Source organism: Gossypium raimondii, chromosome 10 (genome assembly GCF_025698545.1).
Source record: "Gossypium raimondii isolate GPD5lz chromosome 10, ASM2569854v1, whole genome shotgun sequence".
In the NCBI taxonomy this organism is placed as follows: domain Eukaryota; kingdom Viridiplantae; phylum Streptophyta; class Magnoliopsida; order Malvales; family Malvaceae; genus Gossypium; species Gossypium raimondii.
The window spans coordinates 5,108,592-5,131,008 of NC_068574.1; the positions used below are offsets into that span (position 1 = coordinate 5,108,592).

Here is a 22,417-nt window from a genome sequence, read left to right on the forward strand (position 1 = left end):
ATGCAATATATAAACTTAAAATGATGTTTGTTTTATAAGAAAAGGAAAGGAAAAATAAGCACGGGCATTCCATCTATTGAAACTATATGTAATGGCCCAACCCAAACAACTAATAGAAATAAAACTATTAATTTGTAAATTTATTTGAATAATAATACTTATAAAAAAAGTTGAACTACCATTTTATCTTAGTTTTAAAATTTTATCCGTTCATGATAATTTATTTTATTTTTCAATATATATCATGATCGAATCTAACTTATCATCCAATTAAAGAAAAACAAGTGTAAATTCTTATGACTTACTTTATAAATTAAATTAAACAAAAAAGGAGTATGTGGTCTGTTATCATGGCCCTTAACCTTTAGTTAATCTCAATGGAAAACAAACCCCATTATTTAGGGTTTAAAATTAAAGTTAATTATTTGTCAAAAAAATAATTTTAAATGTTGAAGAGGTAGTCAAATGCATGGAGGGTTGAGTTCCACATCAGCTCATGCCTTGGTTTGATGTAAAGTCAAAGTTCCCAAAGATTCCAGAATTAGTAAGATTTTCCAGATTTTAGCTTGGTTCCTAAACCCTAGACACCTACTTTTTACAATAACTCACATGGCTTTGCTCTTAAATAATCTTGGTGGCAGCGATCATCCCTTTTCATTCTCTTATTGCATCTCGAGGATTTCATCAATTAGGGTATATATTAATAGATTTGGTTTAACTTTAACCTTTATATTTGAATGATGAGTATGGCCAATTTTAATTAATTATTTTTTATAAAGGAAAAAAAATAAAAATTGTTTAAGAAATAAATATGAAATCTTTTATGAGAGAAAAATAATAATAAAAAAAGTCCATGACTAGCTTGAAGAGTGATATTAATTTGGTTTTATTAAATATTAAATTAGGTCTTGAAGGGATATCCCCTTCGTGCATCGGTTTAGCAATCCAACCAAAGAACATCCTACACATAGCTAATTGTGTTCTTAATTACGCTTAATCGAGGTCAATAACATAGCCACGTTAATACACATAACATCATGGATGACACCACTCACCAATTAAAAATCATGGATGCTTTATTTATTTAAAAAAGTGTACTCTTTTTCTTTTTAAGATTTCAATAAAATGTGTTTTAATGTAATTGGTAGGAAAATCATGAGAGAGCCTTGTTTTATAGTTGGAAAGGCATTGCAAATCAATGAAATTATACAAGAGAAAATAGATAGCTACAATGATGGTTCCATACATGCAAAGGTTTTGCTTGAGAATTCCAGCATGTTATCTGACAATGTTGTCACTACTGAGATCAACAGAATCACTTTAAGCATTCGTATTATTTTAACTAATCTCCAACATTATTTTAATCCATTCTAGTTTATATAACATGTGCAAGCCCAACACCTATCAAAAGGAAACAATGTTTAACACAAGATTCGTTTCTATATTATCGTATTACAGCTTGTCGTTGTGAACCTTTTTCCAGGGGAAAGATAAAAGATGTTTCATTGTGTCACTGTCACAGCCGTTTGATGATAAGTTATGGAGATTGAGACTTAAAGACTTTTACTAGAACTTATTGTCTTGAAATCAGCATTTTTGGCCATTCATTGGAGTAAACAGGATGTTCCAGAACCCATGGTATCCCCATAGATGTGGACTTTACATACATACATGCATACATCCATAGTGTATATATTTGGGAGAGAATGTCTTCAAAGTTGTGGTGGGGGAATGAATACGTTAGTTGCAAAAAGGCCGCTGTTTATAGGAACTTGAACCAATATTTCATGAAATTCATCAAAACCCAATCCCTTTTTTCTAAGTTCATTTCTCATTGGCTTTTGAGATCTACTTAGTTTTCTAAGATACATTCTCCACTTGATTTCAAATTTTCATTACAAAAACCTCCCCCATTTTCATTCCCTTCCATTCACTTCAGCTTGTCCTGCTCCACATATCTGAAAAAAATGAAGGTATGTTTTGTCATGATTTTCAATCTAGATATCATCTATATCTTGTAATGATACCAAATTTACGTAATGTTTGATAACAGTTCTTTGGTTGGATGCAAAATAAGCTTAATGGGAAACAAGGACCCAGCAAGTCAAATACAATATCTGCTACTTGTAAGCATTGCTTTTGTCTGAATTAAGTCATGTCTAAGCACATAGTGTAACATTTTTCCTTTTCTGTTGTAGATCATATGAAACAAGAGCCTCGGGAGGAGTTCAGTGATTGGCCACATGGACTGTTAGCAATAGGGACATTTGGTAACAATGAGCTTAAAGAAAACCCTGAATCCCAAAGCACCATTCAACAGGAACCCATTGAGATTCAAGACCAAGAGCCATGTTCGTCCGATGATTTACAGGAGTTCACGGTCGAAGAAGTCGGGAAACTACAAAAGGAACTAACGAAACTCTTGTCCCGAAAACCGAACCCCAACACAAAAAAAGAAGTAGCAAGTTTACCATTGGATAGATTTCTTAATTGTCCATCAAGCTTGGAAGTGGATAGAAGGTTTAGCAATGCGGTTTGCAGTGATGCAGGGGAGAGATCGGAGGAAGACATCGATCGAACCATTAGCATTATCCTCGGCAGATGCAAAGACATACGTGGTGAAGATAATAAGAAAAAGGCCATTGGGAAGAAATCAATTTCTTTCCTTTTGAAGAAGATGTTTGTTTGTTCAGGTGGATTTCCACCTACACCAACTTTGAGAGATACACTACAAGAATCAAGAATGGAGAAGGTAAAATTCATGGTAAAAGCTTTAATTAACTGAAAATATTTACTTCTTTGATTGATTGGTTTTTCTTAATCAACAATGTAGCTTTTGAGGGTAATGCTTCACAAGAAGATTTACAGTCAAAATCCAACTAGAGAACCATCAATGAAGAAATACTTGGAGGACAAGCAAACACCCAAAAGGCAAAAAATTCCAGATGAAAATGAAACAGTGGAGAGAAAGAGTGAAGATGGAGGTAAATGGGTGAAAACAGATTCTGAATGTAAGTAATTCCATCTTGGGATTTTCATAATAGAGTTAATTATTAGCCAAAACATGTATACAGAGTAAACCTCTAAATAAAAAATAATAATTTTTTATTTTCCATATTGCAGATATTGTTCTAGAGATATAAAATCAACCTACCTACGTAGTTGAAAGGTAAGATGTAGGAGTCAAGAACTGGAATAGCTGCCTTGAATGATTCAGGAGAGTAATTTGGAAGGGGTAAATCCATGAATAAATTCTATATCTGGTGGCTCAAAAGTATTACAGGACAAACAAAAAAAAAAAAAAAAAAGGTGTACGATTCAGACAAGAATCTCTGTTTGTACTAGCTGTGCTTCCCCTTTTTTACATGATTGTAACTGTGGATGCAGTGCAAGCCATGTTTCTGAGATATCTGCAATGGATATCTGTATTGGCACTAAGCACAGCTAGACATTATTTTTTTATCCTGTTTTTCTTGACCCACTTTTTCTTTTTCTTTTTTTAACTTCACCTTTTGTAAGATGAATTTAGAGGTGAATAATATTTTGAATTGATAAGAAATTATTGAGATATGTGGAACACCTTGATTGTGCAAATAATATTTCAATAAAAATTAAGCTTTGGATGGAATGTTATTGTTTACCACTAAAGTATTACATGTTGAACTAAAATCAGATTAGCTGAGAGAGGACTAAGGTTGAAATAAAAGTTGAAGACTCAGGTTGGGACCAAAGTCAGATTAGCTGAGAGAGGACCTTAAAAACTGTCATCAATTCTGCATTTCTTTCCTGGTCCCTCCCTCAAGACAAAGGTTCATGTGAAGATTTCCTTTTTGGGACTGAATATTGATAATTCAGCATAACTAAGCCATGTCTTTGTCAAGGCTCAGGATGAGGCCCAAACCAAAGTCTACTTCTCATTCCACGCATAGATAAAATAAATTATACATTCGATGGTGTAGAACATTTTTCTTTTTAGTTTTTATGTTTTCAAAATACAATAAAATCTTCACTACTTCAAATAAATCAGTAAAAGTGACTAACAGATAAGTCTTTTATATAAACATCCAATAAATATATATTTTTATGAGATACTATTAGAGTCAAGACTGTCCAACAATGTTTGTTTAGTTACCTGATCAATTAAAGACTTAGTCACTTAAGACACGAAACATACATGTTTTATGGTGAGAGTTTTTCTCACATGTTTTTTGCTTGTTTTTAAGGAGATTAATTCTATTTTATTTTGGATAATTATTGAAAATTTATCGAGAAGTTATATTCGGATTGAAAATGAGATTTTTACTTTATCAAGACTATACGAAGAAGAAGTCAATTTTAGCCTATAAATAGGTTGTTATGCCACACATTTGAATGTATTTTTTGGAGTGCTTGTGTTAAGTTTTTATTTGTCGCAATTGTGGTTGGTGTTGGGCTGCAATTAATTTTTGGTGTAAGAGTAGATTGTACTTTAACCAATAGGTGACTCGGAAGATTATTGAAATAAAAGTCATTCATTGAGCGAAACTCCGCAAACTAATACCATTTCCAAACTGCATTAACAAATAATCATGTGCGAATCTCTTTACCTTTTTTGACTTTTGTATTTGTTTCTTTGTTTATTCAATACTCTGATTGGGCACGTACTTGAACAATCAAATTAAACTTATAGCAAACTGACATATTTTTTTAAAATACCTTTTCACATGGATGTATCTTTTAATAAGATGTTATTTCATATAAATGTGTTATTTTATAAGACAACTTTACGTGCAAAAGTTACCTTAATATTACAACTATTTGATCAATAATTATAATTTATTAGAATTTTTTACATAATAAAATATTTTTACTATCTCATGAAGATACACCTATTGGATGTATATATAAAAGATTTTTAAACCCCTCAAAAAGCTATCATAACACGAAGTTGCTTTTCCAAGTAAGAGAAGTAGTCTATACCCATTTATCCTAATTATTTTTCCTTTTCTTATCATGTTTCATTCCTTTACTGACTTGGCCTTGGAGTGTACTCTATAGGGAAGTCCTCTGGTGCCCACTAACCTTGTTTCTCTCCGGTAGATGTTCCAGAAGTTCTTGCAGACCAAGATCATCCGAGCATCCTTTGAGACTATATTACTTGATCTGCTACCTCCGGAGGACTTTGAAGACGTTGAAATCACCCCTAAGACCATCTCAATTGATCCGCTACACTGAAACAACCTTGGCTATATTAAGATTATCCTTCAAGTTCATTCACACCCTCAACGTCCCATCCGAGATCATCCTTGACATTGCTGTTACCAAAAGTTCATCTTTGAGTATGTTCCACCTTCACTCACTAGCATCCTTCCGCTCTTGTGAACGACCTATGTTGATGTTGTGATCTTAGAAATTTTTTCCGCCCTCAACATGATACACTCTGTATGTAGGATTGAAGCAGGCATTACTCTTAGAGCTCTCTGTGCCATGAATCATGGGGTGGGTTATTGTCAATAATAGTTTTATTTAACATGCACGAAATAATTTCAACCAATCGAATTTTAACATAATTTTATAATTATATATATATTTGTATATTTGGGTTTAGCATTAAACCTGTTCATGGGTCGGGTTACTTGCTCAGGCCTGAATGTTTATTTGAAATTTGAGAGGGTTTGAGAAAAATATTAGTTCTAAAAAATGAGTTTGGACAAAAAAATTAGACTCGTTTAAAATATAGGTCAGGCTCGGGCTTGAACATTCAAGGCCCGACTCGACCTGACCCGTTTTTAAGTTTATAATACTTTATATTATATTATTTTTATATATTATATAATTTAGAATATATTAAAAAATAAACATATACTAAATATGTAATACTACTCTAATATAAATATTAAAATAATATTAAGATGACTATATAAAAAATTTCAATAAATAAAAATGTATAAAATTATTAAATATTAAAATAATATAATATAAATAGTTTTTAAAAAATTAAAAAATAATATGGGCAGACTTTTGCAAATATAGACGGGTTCGGACAAAATTTTAAGTTCATATTTCGGGCTGAACTGAACTTGAGAAAACATAAACTATATTAATATCATATTTAGACCCGACTCATGAACACCACTATTTGGTATCATTCAATTTTCTTTAATTTAGATTTTAATTAAAAACCATATAAAATGCTAAAAATACTCGAAGACACATAGAATTTAATGAAATTGAAAATTGGGCATTCCAAACATATTCAAATATTTATCATAATTAAAATTTAATTTTAATTTACAAATATATTTTTTCAGCACCAAATTTTAAAATTAGAAATAAATATTGAATTAATTATTTTTAATAAAAGAAATTGGGCAAGCCCAGCTGATGGTTTAACAGAACAAAACTGCTGGCTCCTTAATCTGATTAATCTTAAATTAAACCCAGAAAGTCAATTATCTAAGGGTCAGGATTAAATCCTCCTCACCTCCCCCACCTATCCTTCTTACTAATATTATTTAAAAATTTCTACTTACACAGTTTACTGGGTCCTTTAGCTCTATTAGAAAGACAAAAAAAAATCCCCCTTTGCAAATTAGCAGATCCAACCAAAGTCTCCATCTTTTTCATTTTATTGGCAATGCTTAAGCTTCGAGATTCATTCTTCTTTCTACCCATTTTGTGTTTCTGCTTTGTTTTCATTGTTGACGGTTCGGTTCATGAGTACAATGGTGAGAAATTCGTCGGTAAAGGCAATGCATTCGTCGTACATGGCGGCAGCGAAGGCATTTATTCTTCTTTTGCTGACCCCTACAATGTAACCGCCACTATTGGTGACTCTTATATCCGGTAACTTCTTCACTTTCCCCTTTTTTATTTTTTATTTTCCGTTTTGCAATTCCCTTTTTGTTTGCAAGTATCTGCTGCTTTTAGCTTTTAGATCTCTTAGTTTTGTAGATAGCTTTGTTTGAAATGTATGGGATTAGGATCTGATACTGCATTCAGAATTGAGTAGTAGGACAAATTTGAAAAGAATTTAAAACTAGTGAATTTAAAGTTGTTCATGTGCAATTGCTTATGTTCCTCATTTTCTTCCTTCTGATTGCCTTATTTTGCATGTAAATATTGAACCAGTTTTGAGAAGGTTACATTCCGTAGACCCAAAGAAGCTGCTAACTTTAGCAGCAAGGCTATACAAGCAGTTGTTTTCGGGGTCGAAGATAGAGACTCGATTGGGGGTTCAGCTTATGGGGGTCAAAGAGCTGTTTGTTGCACGGCAGATCTTGCGAAACTCGGTGTTTGTTTGGAAGGAGAAGTTATTTATCGTCCTTCCACCGAGAATCCTAACTGGCCGAAAGTGTTCGGCATCTCCTTTAATGGAGATGATGAGGTTGCAACATTGCGATCAAGGTCTATAAAGATTACTAAAACTGGGATGTATAACTTGTACTTCATTCACTGTGATGTGAACCTTAAAGATTTGACTGTGGAGGGGAAAACCATATGGAAAAATCCTAATGGCTATCTACCCGGTAGAATGGCCCCGCTGATGAATTTCTACGGGTTCATGTCCCTTGCTTTTGTGATCCTCGGAATCTTTTGGTTCTCGCAGTATGCAAGGTTTTGGAGAGAGATTTTTCCTTTGCAAAACTGTATAACATTAGTGATAACGCTCGGCATGCTCGAGATGGCTCTTTGGTATTTCGATTATGCTGAGTTCAATGAGAGTGGAATTAGGCCAGTTGGGATCACCATGTGGGCGGTCAGCTTCGGTACTATCAAACGTACAGTTTCTTGGATTATCATTTTGATGGTTTCGATGGGTTATGGTGTTGTGAGGCCTACCCTTGGTGGGCTTACTTCAAAGGTAATCATGCTTGGGGCAACTTTCTTTTTGGCGTCTGAAGTTCTTGAAGTGGTAGAAAATGTTGGTGCAGTGAGTGATCTTTCTGGAAAGGCAAGACTGTTTTTGGTTCTTCCCGTTGCAATCTTAGATGCCTTCTTCATTCTTTGGATATTCACTTCTCTCTCTGCAACTTTAAATAAACTTCAGGTATCTCTTTTGTCCTTTAACTTTGTCGGTGATTTCAAGCTAATAGTATTCGGTTATCGAGTTCACCTCTTTCTAGGACTGGCAATTAGATCTTTTGAAATTCTACGATACAAATGTAACAGCAGCTATCATCCTTCGTTTATCGCTTCTTTTGTTATTAAAAGTAAATGACGTTTGAAGTAATACATTGCTTTGCAAGTTTTTCCTCACTTATTGGTGCAACAGGCTAGAAGAATGACGGTAAAGCTGGATATATACAGGAAGTTCACAAATGCATTGGCAGTAGCTGTTATCGTGTCTGTGGGTTGGATATGTTACGAGGTATAAAACTCTGTTATTCTTTGATGCTTTCTTTTGGATGCTTTATTAGCAAACTTAAGTCCAGCATATAATATACAAGAAAGTAAAGAACATGCTAGCAATTTAATCGTGCGGTCGCGCATCTTTACAATTAGGAAGTATGAGATGGCATAATGAGAAGCCACAGTGTACAGTTGAGGAAAAAGTAAAAACATTTTAGAAATGGCATTGTTGTCACATCTCACAACTTCTGTAACACTGAAATTTTCAGCTTTATTTCAAGTTGAATGATGTTTACAACGAGCAGTGGCAGAGTGCCTGGATCATCCCAGCCTTTTGGCAAGTCTTATCTTTCTCTCTACTATGCGTCATCTGTGTTCTTTGGGCGCCTTCTCAAAATTCGATGCGGTAAGATCTATCTCGTCGAGCTCTAAGCTTTCACTTCCTGCAACCCCTTTTTATGATATAGTTCATTAATCAAGTGTTTTTTTGCACATTCCAACACCCTCCAGCAACTTTGAGATGTCTATATAGACTTGAGCACTTGTATGTTAATCGGTTGTTCTGGTCTTAAAAGGTACGCTTACTCCGATGAAGCAAACGAAGGTTTCGATAAAGATGACACTACTTTGACACTCATAAAACCCTCTTCAACACCGATGAAAGATTTTAAAAGTGCAGCAGAGGCTAGACCAGTGCAGGGCCATAATGGAGCATGGAATGGTGATTTGGAAGAAGACAAGACGGTGTGACTTGGAAAAAGAACCTTCTTTGACGCTTCTGAGTTCAACATTGATATCAACCAGGTTACTATATGCCAAAAGCCAATCATTACAACCAAAAGTCAGCCGTTCATTAGCTATTTAATTTAGTAAGTTGTTTATCTGTTATTTGTCAATTTTCACCAAAGGAAAAGTTCAATCCATGCTATGCCCTTTTTTATATTAATATAGTTTGGTCACGTGTTATATTACAGCCTTTTCATATATAGAACACACCCCATATGAATAGTCACACACTCGGCATCAACTTCATTCTCAAGTTGCCTGGCTTTTAATATGATACCGTTTTTCTTTTGAGAAATTATGGATAGTCACTTAATGTATCTCTTTAGAATGAAGAGTGAAGAGAAAGCTAAGGGAATCATCTGTGAAGTGTAACGCATACTTTTGACCATGAATCATAGCAATATACAAGCCAATGAAGTCGAGCGACATTAGTTCATCACCGGCTATGAAAAAAAATTTTACCAACAAGAGTTGTCATCTGCTTGAATTTTCAAGTACATGATTGAAAAAAATTTCAATAAAAGAACCAATTGGAGCAAGTGGAGTGTGAACCATACTAACAATTTGCCCTAAATGTCTTAGCCTATATGTATCATATTCAAGTTGAATATGAAAAGGGAACCATAGAATTCGACTTGGTAGGCCATCGCATTTCAATTTAAGCAAAATTATTTGATAGACTGCCAATATAAATATAGTAAAAAAAATGGGAAACCTGATAGTATTTCAACCTTGGTTGTGGAATTAAAATTTTTAATGGGCAGTATATCAAATACTAACCCAAACTGTAATTGGCCTCTGTATTTTATTCCATCTATACAGGGAATTTTAACTTTAAGGAACAGCCAAGGATGCCCAACTTCAAAAGCAGTGCCTATAAAAAAAGCTTCTTCATATCATTAATAATAGTAAAAGCAAACACACGTACAAAATTCTAAATTACAAATACAACAATAACCATATGAACAAATGGAACAAAATCTAGAATGTGGTAACAAACCAACATAATGCTTACAGTGCAGAAAGCATTCAGGCTCCAATTCCACGGTCAAGGAAGCAACAAGATCAGATCTTATTCAATCAAATTGGAGAGCTGAGGGCAGCCCCATGTCCGGCAAAGCACCATTTTGCCCAAATACCCTGCAAAAAATTGAAAGAATGTTCTCCTAGTTTCTACCATGGCAAAACTCATCTCATATTACCTCAGATCACTCCTTTCACTGAGATCTCTTCCTCAAGTGCTGGGATACAGGGTATCCCTCAAAGAAATCCAAGACAGCCGTTTCCAAGTCTTCGACTGAATACTTGATGTAATTCTCTGGGTGCCTTCCACTCTCTATATGGCTCCTGAAACGCCCAAGAAATGACCTATAAGCTGGGATCAACTTTTCGGATATAGAAATCCTTAGTTCCTCCCTCAGCTGAGTATCGGGTATCAACCATGTTGCTTGAGTCCTATGAACCTCCTCAAACATAGCATTGAAAGTCTTAAACCTTTCTCTCAATGCACTTTTTGATACCCCAGAAGAAAAACTCCCACTCACATGCAACCCTTCATCCCTCAAACAATACAAAACACTCACCCAGGTAGCTCTCTGATAACTCGTTGCCGCCTGCCTAAACTTCCCTGTTAACTTCCTCAAATAATCATCCCCAATCATTTCCCTCAACTCGGGTGACCCTTTAACCTTTTGAACAATATAATGAACATTATTCATAATAAACAAATGTGCCAATGAAGCATCTCTATAATGCTTAGACTTCCCATCTAAATTGAATTGCAAAACGACTATAATCCAAATCAAATGCAAAGCCAAAGGAGTTTTCCCTTCCAACTCAGCAAACTCCATATCCGGGGTCGTTTGATCACCAGAATACCTCGAACCCGTAGATGGTTTCGAAATTATAAGCTCAATTAAAGTCTGCTTATAATCAGATATCAAACTGATATAGTTCATGACATACCTAGTCAAAGGGTGGATGGTTCCACCAGGGACAGGTACTCTAGAGGGCTCTCTTAAAACTGCGCTTTCGAATTCAGACAATATCCCTCGAGCAGCCTCAGCTAACCTGGATAAAATCTCGGCAGCCTGAACTCGAATCGAATCAGATGATTTCGAATCGAAAACCGCCTCAATATCAGGCAACAAATCCATCAACGCATCATGTAAATCAAGTATCTTGAAAAGCTTTTCAGGAGATCTCCTACTTATACTTATGGCTTCCGCGAAGTTAAATAACTGTATTGCAGGCCCTTTAACCGTTTCCATGAAACAAGCATCATCAATATCCGTTCCAACACACTCAAAGATTTGCTCGCAAAGCTTCTTCTCGCTGGCAAACAATATCCTGACGCAAACTTTGGCAGCTCGAATCCAACGCCGGATTTTACTCTCCAAAGCTTCCCATTCAAGCCTCTGGACGTCTCCGATGCTAAGTTTCTCGATTCCGAGTTTCCTAAAACTCGAGTCGATGGCCGATTTCCTGACGCTCCCGTACACTTGAATACACTCGCGTAAGTAGCCAGACGAGATCATCCTCATCGCAATCGCTTGCAAATCGCAAATCGCTTCGGACGGCATCAGATCCACTTCCCGGATACTGCTCGTAGATCGGTAAGTCGAGCTATCCGAGGATTCACAGTGTTGAAGCTGAAGCTGAAGGAGATCGTGGTGACTGCTATCGTCGTTGCTTAAGGTATCATCTTCTTCGAGTTCGTGGTGAGAAGGCGTTGAAATTGAGGACGACGACGGATCGAAAAGGGAATCAGTTTCCAAAGCGGAGGAATGAGTGATAAGGATGTTGCGGAACTCGTCTTCGAGACGAGCCATGGCGATCTGGATCGTGGTGTTGACTTTTGACTGGTCATCGACGGCGTTAGCGTTCTTGCCGGCGTTTGAAGAGGTTGAGATTGATACGTTGGATAAGGAACGTTGGATTTCATCGACGGCTTGTAGGTAAAGATCGGCTTCTTGACGGTCCGTTTCGAAGATCATTCTCTCCCTTGCGTCCTCCGATGCGGTTGAATCCCACCGTAGGATTATCTTCTCCGCCGATTCATAGCCGTTACTATCCTTATTAAGATTCTCCGGCAGCTCCATAACTAACTTTCAGCAATAAAAAAGAAAACTGCAGAATTTACAAGAAAGAAAGAAAAAAAAAATCCTTTTTTGAAATCTTGGAAAAGGTTTAGAAAAAGTAAAATAATAAAACTTAAAAACTTTTTTTTGTTTTTGTTTTTGTTTTTGTTTTCTTCTGTAAGAATAAAGGAAAAGTAAGTGTATTTGGCAGTGGCGGAGACGGCGGAGGTGAAGGTGAGGGTAGGGGGAGGGGAGGTTCCTTTTTCTGGATGATAGAAAAGGAAAGGAAGAGAGAGAGAGAGAGAGAGAGAGAGAGAGAGATAATAATGAGATGTAATGTGGGTGGTGGTCTAGTAAGGCTGCTAATGGGAATTTTGTCTGAACCTGAAATTTTGAAAGAGAGAAGAAGTGGGTCTATTTTGAGGAATTTTTGGGGAATTTATTATGGTAAATTTATATGGAAGCTCTTTCTATAATATATATTTTTTGGATTTAGTCCTTCTGTAATAATTTGATCCTTGCTAATATTTTTGGTTTCCAAATTTGTATTTTCGATCCCCAAACCATTTTCTTTTGTGAATTCCATCAAATAATTTTGCATTACTTATTTTTAAGACCCATGATGATATGGCATATACATTTTATCATTTTACAAATATTATAATTTTCTCTTTAGTTTTTAATATTCAAATAATTGATATTATTAGTCCTTTTTAAAGTTGTGGATTTAATGTTTCTATTTTAATTTGGTTATTCTTAGTTCCTATGCTTTTTTAATTTTTAAAATTTCAGTCCTTACCAAACAGAATCGTTAAATTCACTAAGTTAAGTTCATTAATTTTAAAATCCGATGAGCTAAACATATTATCATATGTGTAATGTCATGTCATTTTGTTATTTTCACATATTACTCTCTAAAAATTTAATTAATTGATTAACGAATTTCATTTGCGTCAAGACTAAAAATATCAAAAAATTAAAAAATATAGAGACTTAGGGTGGGTTTGGATGGGCGATTGGGGTGCGGTGCGATGCATTTAGCTTACTTTTTATCTCACGTTACAGTATCGCTACAATATCTAATCTCACCACCACCACTGTTTTTACACTAACCGCAGGTAAACGCACCGCCCATCCAAACCCACCCTTAGAATGATTCAATTGGAGAATATGGACCACATCTACAGTTGCACGCATAGTATAGAACTAGCAATTGAATTTAACCAAAATGATTCAACTAATATTATTCGATTTAGGACTGAAATTTCAAATTTTAAAAAGTACAAAAATTAAAACGGATCAAATTAAAGTAGAAAAACTAAAATGTGCTTTAAAAAACCTTACTATTGAGAGTTTATATAGAATTTGACCATTTATTATTGCTTTTTTTTTAATTCAACAATTTATTATTGTTGGACTTTCAATTTTGACCCTTTTTCTCTTTCTCTCTCTTCAATCTAAATTTTCATTGCAGTATTCGCCGCCGATTGGGATATTTCCCGGTTAATTCCGGCCAACTTCCCGCGAAATTTGCTCTCTCAGCCTTTCTTGAATTTTTATTTTTCCTTTTGGACCTTCTACTTTTTCATCCATTTGTATGTTGTCTTTATTTTAGGTTAAATTTTTATTTAAATAATAGAAACCTTTAATTTTATAATTTTTCTTATTTTTCTTAAGTCTAATTTGTACTCGGAAGTCTTTTAATTATTATTTAAATGAATTTTTCAACGTTGAACTATATTAGTTTTAATATAGAAAAAGAATCAAACTTGTCTTTGTACAAATAAAAATGTCAACGATTTATTTGAGTAAATAAAAATACAATTTCTTCCTAAAATTAGAAAATTATTAATTATTAATTATTTTTAAAATAGAAAACATTAGGACAATATTTAAAGAAAATGGTGTAAACTTATTGGGAAGAAAATTTAAAATTTTGGAGTGGTCGCTTTCCCATTAAATGTACGAAATAAGACCTAACTGGGCCTTCATTCAAAGATTCTAATGGTCCAAGGCCCATCTATATTCCCTGCACGGGTAGGCTAGGCTTGTTCCCTTCTTGCCCCACTTTTTTAAACATAACTTAGAACTTACGTATAACAGACTATGAAATCATACAGTAGCTGTCTCCAAGTCGTCATATCTCACTTTTGAGCGATGTTGTCGAGTCGGATTAGATTAATCAGATTAAAATTTATTGATCTATTGATTTGGATAAAGGGGTTGAATCAATTTTTAAGTAAATTATTTGAAGCTTCTCAAAATTTAAAAATCGAGAAAGAAAAAAATAATTGAACTAATTTATTTTTAATATATATTTTAAATTTTTTTATTAATTTTTATAAAATTTTAAATTATTTATTTACTTATTGTTAAATCGATAGTCAAATTGATTAAATAAAAAATTAATAGTATAATCAATTCAACCACCGATCCATTTTTTTAATTAATTTTTAAAACATTGATTTTGGGTTGATTACCAAACAACTCTACTTCTTACTTAATAGTGTGGGCAAAGGGGCGGGAAGGCCTTGTCCCCTTAATTAAATGATACAATTTTTAAATTGATCCCTCTCAAATCATTTTAATTTAATTTAATCCTTTTTAGTTTTTTTAAATGATAAAATTACATTTGTGACTGTTTCAAAAAAGTTTATAATTCAGTTTAAGCCATTTTAATGTAAAATTTTAACTTTGTTCCCCAATTTTTTTAAATTTTGTTTTGGCCCATTACAAATTTCCTGAATTCACATATGAAATTAAAAAAAAATCACCTTTGCGCTTACTCATAAAAAACATACTATTAGATTGCATTTGAAAACTTGAATTTTAAATTATTTACTTGAGTTTTAAAATAGCATAAGTTTATTAAAATGTAAATATAATATAAAAGATAATTTGATGTATTAGCAGTTGAGTTGTTTAATTTAATTAGTTCTTAACTAAAATTTTAAAAAGTAAAAGTATGGATTATTAAACAAGAATAAAAAATTTCACTGTTATTATATTAATGATCGCATATGTGAAAATTTTTAGATTTTTAAGAATTTGACATTTGTCTTATATATTTAGTAAAAAATAAATATTTAAATAAATGAAACATTTGCCACCTGATTTTTATTTTATAATTTTGTCACAAGGCTATTTGTAGAGGCTAAAAAGTTCACAAACTGTGTATGAAATATTACCCAAAAAAATTATTATTAAGGATTAAAAAATTATTAAACTCACAATATCAATTTAATTCAATTTTCACAAACTACTAACATAATTATCAATATAACACATGTTGATATTGTGGATCAACAAGGGATGGACTGGCGAAGGTGAAGGGTGGAGAGTTGTCGTGTGGAGGCAGTGAGAGAGAATGGAAGGAAAAGAAGAGAAGGGTGGATGAATCACTTAGAGAGAGAATATAGGTTGTCTATATGCTCTACTCGTTGAGGTGAGAGGACTTATATATGAGATATGTGGTATACCATGTGTAAGTGTCACGGGTCACGGATCGAAGCTCGTGATGAATGCATAGATAACATCCCATAGATGTCAACTGATTAAATGGGGTTCATTTGACCCATTTAAGCTTATCCAATTTGTGGAATATATAGAGAAGCTCAACTACTTGAAGCCATGGTGGCCCAATGAAACATTCCAGTAAAACTTGAGTTATCATGGTGAATATTTTTGTAATCCTAAGGGATAAGATTGTACAGTGTTTAAATCACTTAGAACTCTCCTCTTGTAGATAGGTTTTGATATCGACTATTGATGTAATTTAAACTGTACTATTGAATTTAGGGGATCTCAATTACTTTAAATCAAAGCCTTCCCCTCATTTGTAATCACCCAATTGCAATTCTTCAAAGTAACAGAAATACTTTGTGAGCATTTACTAAAACACTTTGTATGCTTAATTTTCTTGTGTTTTTTCTGTTTGCTTTTTGCTTCTTTGCTTAAGAGTTTGCTCCCACTTTATTTCAATGCCTTAACAAGTTTCCGTTGTGAATTTTTATCTTTCGTGAGTTAAGTTGATTTAAGCGAATTTGAAACTAAGTTTCTACCTAAGGTCGCACAATTTGTGAGGCTTAAGTTCTAGCCTCATGACATAAGCATAAGCATCTTGTTAATGGCAACGTAACATCCTGTTTCCTTATAAAGGCGATAATGTGACAATATAAGGTGGCTTTACATTCAATGACCTTTCCATGATGATTGAGGACCCTAGACGTTTCCGATGAAGGCATCCTATGGCGAAAGTGTGTCTAGTGGTGCTCAAGGGTGATGCATGAAAGTACTATATAGGTGGTATAAGAACATTATCAAACATAAATAATTGTATTTATTTATTATAAAAATAAACATAATTAAGTCAAAATTAAATTTCCGTTTACATTTAATGTATTTATGAGATGCTTATTTGTCATTGGATATAATTTGTAGATTTAAAACTTTCTGAAACTAATAAATTATAATAAATGAACATATTTTGCGGTTGATCCTTGCTACTTTTGGCCACATATAAAACAACATAAACTAATGAATGAAGTCAACTAATAGACATTCACGTGCAAATGCATGCTTTGCACGTACATTTCTCGATTTACGAATCTTCATCACAGATACTTAATTACCCTAACAATCCAGGATACAGATGGATGGGTTTTTTCCCTTGTTTTTCTTGTTTTAATGTTTAAATTATGAGTTGCACGAGTGGGTAGAGCCGACAAGTTTATTTTTTTCCCTAATGCTCATGATCTTCTGCTGTTTAAAATATTAAATCAAAGTTAGGTTAAATCAGATGTCAATTATTATTGGTAGTAATTTGGTGTTGTTTTATATAACAAAGTTAGGGTTTTGTGTATGTATGGTAGTATGCCAGATAGGGTGAGTTTAAATAATCTATATATTTTGGTGAAATGGTCCAGCTGTATTGAGGTATACGAGGTAGAGATGAGTTGACTAATATAATCTTTCTAATCTGTCAATGAGTTGGAAACTTGGAAATCTTCTAGGGTTCTAAAGTATTCTGTCGGAAGATTGAGTGTTTTTAGGCCAAACTCTTTCGGTTCACCTCGTGTCTTTAGTCTCATTTAGATGTGAATTAGATTTGGCAATGAAAATGAGTTGTGGACAAAACAGTAATATCTTCGAAAACGAAATCTTTCTTTGTTTAACATATCCAATTCTATCAACATTTGGTAAACCCATAGAAAAGGAAAAGGCCAAGGCCCAACATCAAAGTAGCTATAAAATCTGAAATCATGGGTCTTAAATTACAAGGTAATTAAATCATTATTAAGTTTACGTTTTTATCATTTAATTTTATAAAATTACAAAATATTCATTGAATTATTCAAAAGTTTTTATTTAAATCACTATGTTGTTTAAATGGCTATTGTATAGCCTTCTCTGTTCACACCACTTGCACTAATCGAGAACTCTCTTTTCCTTTCTCTTCTACCGTTCAATTTCTTTTATGAAACAACTTTGAGCATCACGAATCTGTGAACCAAAATCCAAAAAAAAAATTTCTCTGCTTTCCAACACTAGCCGTTAAATCGATTTAGATTAATGTATGTTCTTCTACTCGTTAATGGGTAATGATCCACCATACCAATCGTCGAATCGTCACTTAGAACTCGATAACCTAACTTTTTTAATATAAAAAAACCTAATAGCCCATTTTTTGAATAGTTTAATAACTAATAACTTAAATTACGACTAGCTTACCTTTTGCCTTTCGAGATCTACCTCCTTTTCAAATCCTCAAACATTATTGTTAGTCTATATAACATTTCTTATTCGAACTGTTATCGATCTTAAATAAAAGATGCTACATTCGATATTGGAAGCATTTTCAATATTTTCAATTTCTTTAATTATGTCTCTTTTCATTTTGAGTCTCACTAGTATTTTTACATATTCCAATTTTTATGTCACAATATATTTTTCTTCCACTCAATTTTCTTATACTTCACATAGCCCTAACCAATGTTAATTATACTTTCATTTCTAAAATATTTTTCAGTACCAATTACTTCTTGATCTTTAGTCTACTTCTCTATTACTAATCATTTTCTATAATACTTTATTATTTACTAATTCTATCTTTTCCCATGTTAACCCTTTTTACCAAATCTTGATCTTGTTGTACGAACTTATATACCATTCATTCAATTATCACACAATTATCTTATTATTCGTTTACTCTTTTTATTTCTTAGCTTTAATCCAAATAAAATTATCCAACTTTTGGTTCATAATAATAATTTGCTATATCAATACATATACTTCAAATTATCTAATTTTAATCCAATTTAAAACATGTCTATAACACCTTAAAATTTCTGAAACAGAAAAAGTGTTATTTTGGGAAAGAATTAGTATATTGAATGTGAAATAAGTATTTGGAGAGGAAGTATGAATAATGAAATTGTGAATTTTAAAAGTTGGAGGATTAAAAGTGGAAATTTACCATTTTAGAAAAAGGGTAACAATTTAAGAAATATTTTTAATGAATGTGATATGATATGTGGAGTTGAAAATTTGATATATAAACTAAATTGAATAAAGTGAAAAAGTACGAGAACTAAAGTGCAACTTTTCATTTTATGAAGGAGAGATTTAAATGTAATTTTTCTATTTTAAATTGATATTTGGAGACGTATGAGGTGTAAAGCTAGTAATAATTCTTGGTAATTAAGGTTGAAATGTGTTGAAATGCTATTGGTTGAAAATGAGTAAAAAGTTACGTGTAGAATTTTCCACACACTTGGAAGGCTGAACGGCAGCAGCAATAAAAGAAAGAAAAGAAAAATCTTGGTGTTTTCTAGCAAAAATCAATTCAAAAACCTTATTTTCTCTTCATATTCATCCTAATTTGAGAGAGAAACTTGCAAACATGATGCTTGCCATCTTCTCCATTTAAGAAAAATATTGATTTGGAGAAGAAAGTGAAAGAGAAAGATAACTACTTTATTGAATTCCTATTTCTTACCTTACAATTTAATGTATAATATTTATGTTACTTATGTTTTAAGTTAAATAGTTGAGTAAAATGTGTAATTAATGAATATATGATAGATAAAGTTTAAGAGTGAGGAAGTGAAATATAAAAATATAAGGTAAAGTGATAATTGTTGAGAATGATTGAAAAATATGGTGTATTATGAAAGTGGGCAGTAGTTTTATGAAAAGGATTAAATTGTAAAGTGTTCAAAAATGATATATGTGATTTGTGATATGAAATTATTTTGGAATTGAGAGGGGATGAAGGTTCGGATAGGAACTGGGTTGGTGATATGAGGGTTCGAAAGGGATTAAAAGAGAAGTATTGAAATATGTAATGTGTTTACTGAAGTTCCCGTATAATTAAAAGATATCAAACCATGATATTTGTTATTTGTAAAATAAGTGTTAACTGATCATGTTATGTTTATGGATGGAGAAAAGAATTTGGTAGGTGAATGTAAAAGTGCATATGAAATGGTATTTAGATAATTGAATTAGTAAGCATGATTAAATGTATGTGTCAATGAAATTCTTTTATTGCTTATGAAAGTAATAATGTTGATTTAATAATTTAATATGATAGATAATGAATCGAATGGTAAGTACATGAATTTAATTTGATACTTGTTAAGCTTAATGAGTTTAACGCGTTTGTTTAAACGTGTAGGTGAAGAGAAGTAGATAAAAGACACGAGAAAATTTTTTTCACGAGAATCACATCAATTCTCAAATCTTCAAGGCTCTTTTGGTGTATGATTTTAGACATAGAAATGACATGTACATTTGATTATAGTCTTTATATATATAGAAAAATTAGTGAAAGGTACTCAAAAAGTAGAGAACCATGAAATTTTAGTTTACTTTGTTGATCCAAGTTTTGGTTTTATGATTTATATGTAATATTTAGAGATGTTCAAGAATGAATCGAAAATGTAGAATGAAATGTTCGAGAATGAATCGAAAAATGTAGAATGAGCCTAAAAACATTAAAATGAAGTGACAAATGTGAAAAGATCATTCAAGTGATTTAGTGATTAAATGTGATACTCGTTACATTATAATTTTTAAAAGAATATATATTCTAATTAAATTATAATGGGTGTAATTTACAAGAAAAATCCATTAATTTTGAAAAAAAGAATAAAATAACTTTTAAAAGTAATGAAAAGAAGAAGAAACAACCAATAATAAAATATTAAATAATTAGATAAATGACTAGTCATTCGAATATGAGTAAAAGTTACACCTACAAAAACCATTACTTTAATATTTCATTCCTTTGACATAAAACATTTCTCAACGCAACAATAAACAACATTAACAATTATGTAAATAATATTAAAATCAAATAATAGTAAAACTATTGAATATCGATAATAATAACTAAACATCTCAAATAATAATGAAAATCATTTTTTTGTGATGGAAATAAAGTCTATTAAATAATGTTAAAATGTATTTTTCCAATATGTAACACCCCTACCCGTATCCGTTGTCGAAATAGGGCACGAGGCATTACCGAGTTCTTGAACATTTTCAATAATTCGAGTTATTTATTATTCATATTCTGAAAATAATCATAACGTCCCTCTAATGGACCCTTAAAGCTTAAAACATTCATTAGGAACCTACTGGGATTAAATCGAAATCATAGGGAATTTTTCGCAAAATTCTAAATATATATATAGATTTTAAATTTTTTATTATTTCCGAATTAGGTGCAGGATTCATATGAACGTATCACATAACAAATCTTTTTATAAGAAATTACATAACTGAAACCTTTCTACTCTTTCATAAGCTCAATTATATTTTCATCTAAGCACTTACCATTCCAATGCACCTTATAATTAAACATATTACCATTCAACAGTAATTTAGCACTTGCCTAAACTTCAAGCAACAACATTGGTTAGCGTACTTTAATATTGACAAACTTATTTTCTCGCCATGTCTCACTTAAATTTATTACTTGTCCTAATACACATAATTTTCCTTGTATCAACGTATCAAAGATAGTCTCATATTTACATGTCATGATACATATTAATTTCTTGTTGTTTCTTCTTAAATGTAAATCATTCAATTCATTATGACAATATTTCATGTACAATAATTTTCTATAAGTTTAATGTATATTTATTCCAGTAGCAGTTCATAATCTTGAATATGCATAATTATCAGGCAAGTTTCACATACATGTATTTTCCATGTCATATTTCAGTATATCAAATAATTATCATTTCTATGTATTTCAAGTTTAATTTCATGATTTTAAGTACTTATCATTTTCTATTTTTATCCCGTTGAATTTTTCGGAATTTCGATGGATTTTCAATGCTACACTTTAGTGTACAAATTTGGGTCCGTCAATTCATATTCATGTGCGCACATTTTCCAATTCAAAGATCACACTCCCGCGAACCTCATTTCTTACAGCGGGATTACTAGTCCAGGTTAAATCTACAACAAAAGAGCGCACTCTCGCGAACCTCATTTCTTACAGCAGGATTACCAGTCCAAGCTAAATCCCCTGTAATATAAACTCATAGAGTATTGTCAGGATTACCAGTCCAGGCTAAATCCCCTGCAACGACAATTACTCTAATGAGCTTGGATCTGAATTACAAGTCCAGGCTAAATTTAGACCCTAATTCGGATTACCCGTCCGGGCTAAATTCATTTTCCACATATTCTTCGAGAGGACTATATCAAGATCACCCGTCCGGGCTAGATCTTTTTCACACATATTCTTCAGGAGGGCTATATCAGGACAGGATCACCCGTCCGGGCTAAATCCTTTTTACCGTCAATTCTTTTTTAGAGATCCATCGAATTTTTTCTTCCATTCAACCGGAATTTCTTCCCCTTTTGTGGCATATTTTGTGGCACTTGGACGAACAACGCCGCTAAAAACCGAGCATTAGCGACGCAAAGAACTAAACGCCGTAAAAGAACATCATTAGCGGCGTTTACCACAATGCGCCGCAAAATATCTTAACCAAAACGCATAATTTTGGCCTCGATGTATAGTAGAATTAGTGGCGCTTAGGGAAACGCCGTTGAATCATAGTATTAGCGGCGCTTGGATAAAAGCGCCACCAAATATCTTAACCAAAACGCATAATTTTGGCCTCGATGTATAGTAGAATTAGTGGCGCTTAGGGAAACACTGTTAAAGCATAGTATAGCGGCGTTTGGATAAAAGC

At 32.7% G+C, this 22,417-nt stretch overlaps 3 protein-coding genes across 3 annotated transcripts; 2 read left to right on the top strand and 1 right to left on the bottom strand.

Moving 5' to 3' along the window:
- Positions 1–1,967: 1,967 nt before the first annotated feature.
- Positions 1,968–3,143, top strand: LOC105775916 (protein NEGATIVE GRAVITROPIC RESPONSE OF ROOTS). The gene is made up of 5 exons (XM_012598411.2): positions 1,968–1,973; positions 2,054–2,126; positions 2,199–2,752; positions 2,834–3,011; positions 3,124–3,143. The coding sequence occupies exons 1-5, from the start codon at positions 1,968–1,970 to the stop codon at positions 3,141–3,143; spliced, it is 831 nt and encodes a 276-aa protein (XP_012453865.1).
- Positions 3,144–6,517: 3,374 nt separating this feature from the next.
- On the top strand, positions 6,518–9,302 carry LOC105776575 (uncharacterized). Its single transcript, XM_012599303.2, has 5 exons — positions 6,518–6,825; positions 7,111–8,029; positions 8,255–8,350; positions 8,601–8,737; positions 8,907–9,302. Exons 1-5 carry the CDS (start codon positions 6,617–6,619, stop codon positions 9,079–9,081), a joined length of 1,536 nt encoding a protein of 511 aa, XP_012454757.1. The 5' UTR covers positions 6,518–6,616; the 3' UTR covers positions 9,082–9,302.
- Positions 9,303–9,573: 271 nt separating this feature from the next.
- LOC105776574 (exocyst complex component EXO70A1) lies at positions 9,574–12,447 on the bottom strand. Its single transcript, XM_012599301.2, has 2 exons — positions 10,133–12,447; positions 9,574–9,991 (listed from the first exon to the last, which is right to left on the bottom strand). The coding sequence occupies exon 1, from the start codon at positions 12,216–12,218 to the stop codon at positions 10,335–10,337; it is 1,884 nt and encodes a 627-aa protein (XP_012454755.1). The 5' UTR covers positions 12,219–12,447; the 3' UTR covers positions 9,574–9,991; positions 10,133–10,334.
- Between the last annotated feature and the right edge of the window lie 9,970 nt (positions 12,448–22,417).

Coding starts and splice junctions, on each gene's coding strand:
- LOC105776575 (XM_012599303.2), top strand. CDS start 6,617: ATGCTTAAGCTTCGAGATTCATTCTTCTTTCTACCCATTTTGTGTTTC. Junction 8,351..8,600: donor TGGGTTGGATATGTTACGAG/GTATAAAACTCT, acceptor TGAAATTTTCAG/CTTTATTTCAAGTTGAATGA. Junction 8,738..8,906: donor CCTTCTCAAAATTCGATGCG/GTAAGATCTATC, acceptor TGGTCTTAAAAG/GTACGCTTACTCCGATGAAG.
- LOC105776574 (XM_012599301.2), bottom strand. CDS start 12,218: ATGGAGCTGCCGGAGAATCTTAATAAGGATAGTAACGGCTATGAATCG.
- LOC105775916 (XM_012598411.2), top strand. Junction 2,127..2,198: donor AAATACAATATCTGCTACTT/GTAAGCATTGCT, acceptor TTTCTGTTGTAG/ATCATATGAAACAAGAGCCT. Junction 3,012..3,123: donor GGTGAAAACAGATTCTGAAT/GTAAGTAATTCC, acceptor TCCATATTGCAG/ATATTGTTCTAGAGATATAA.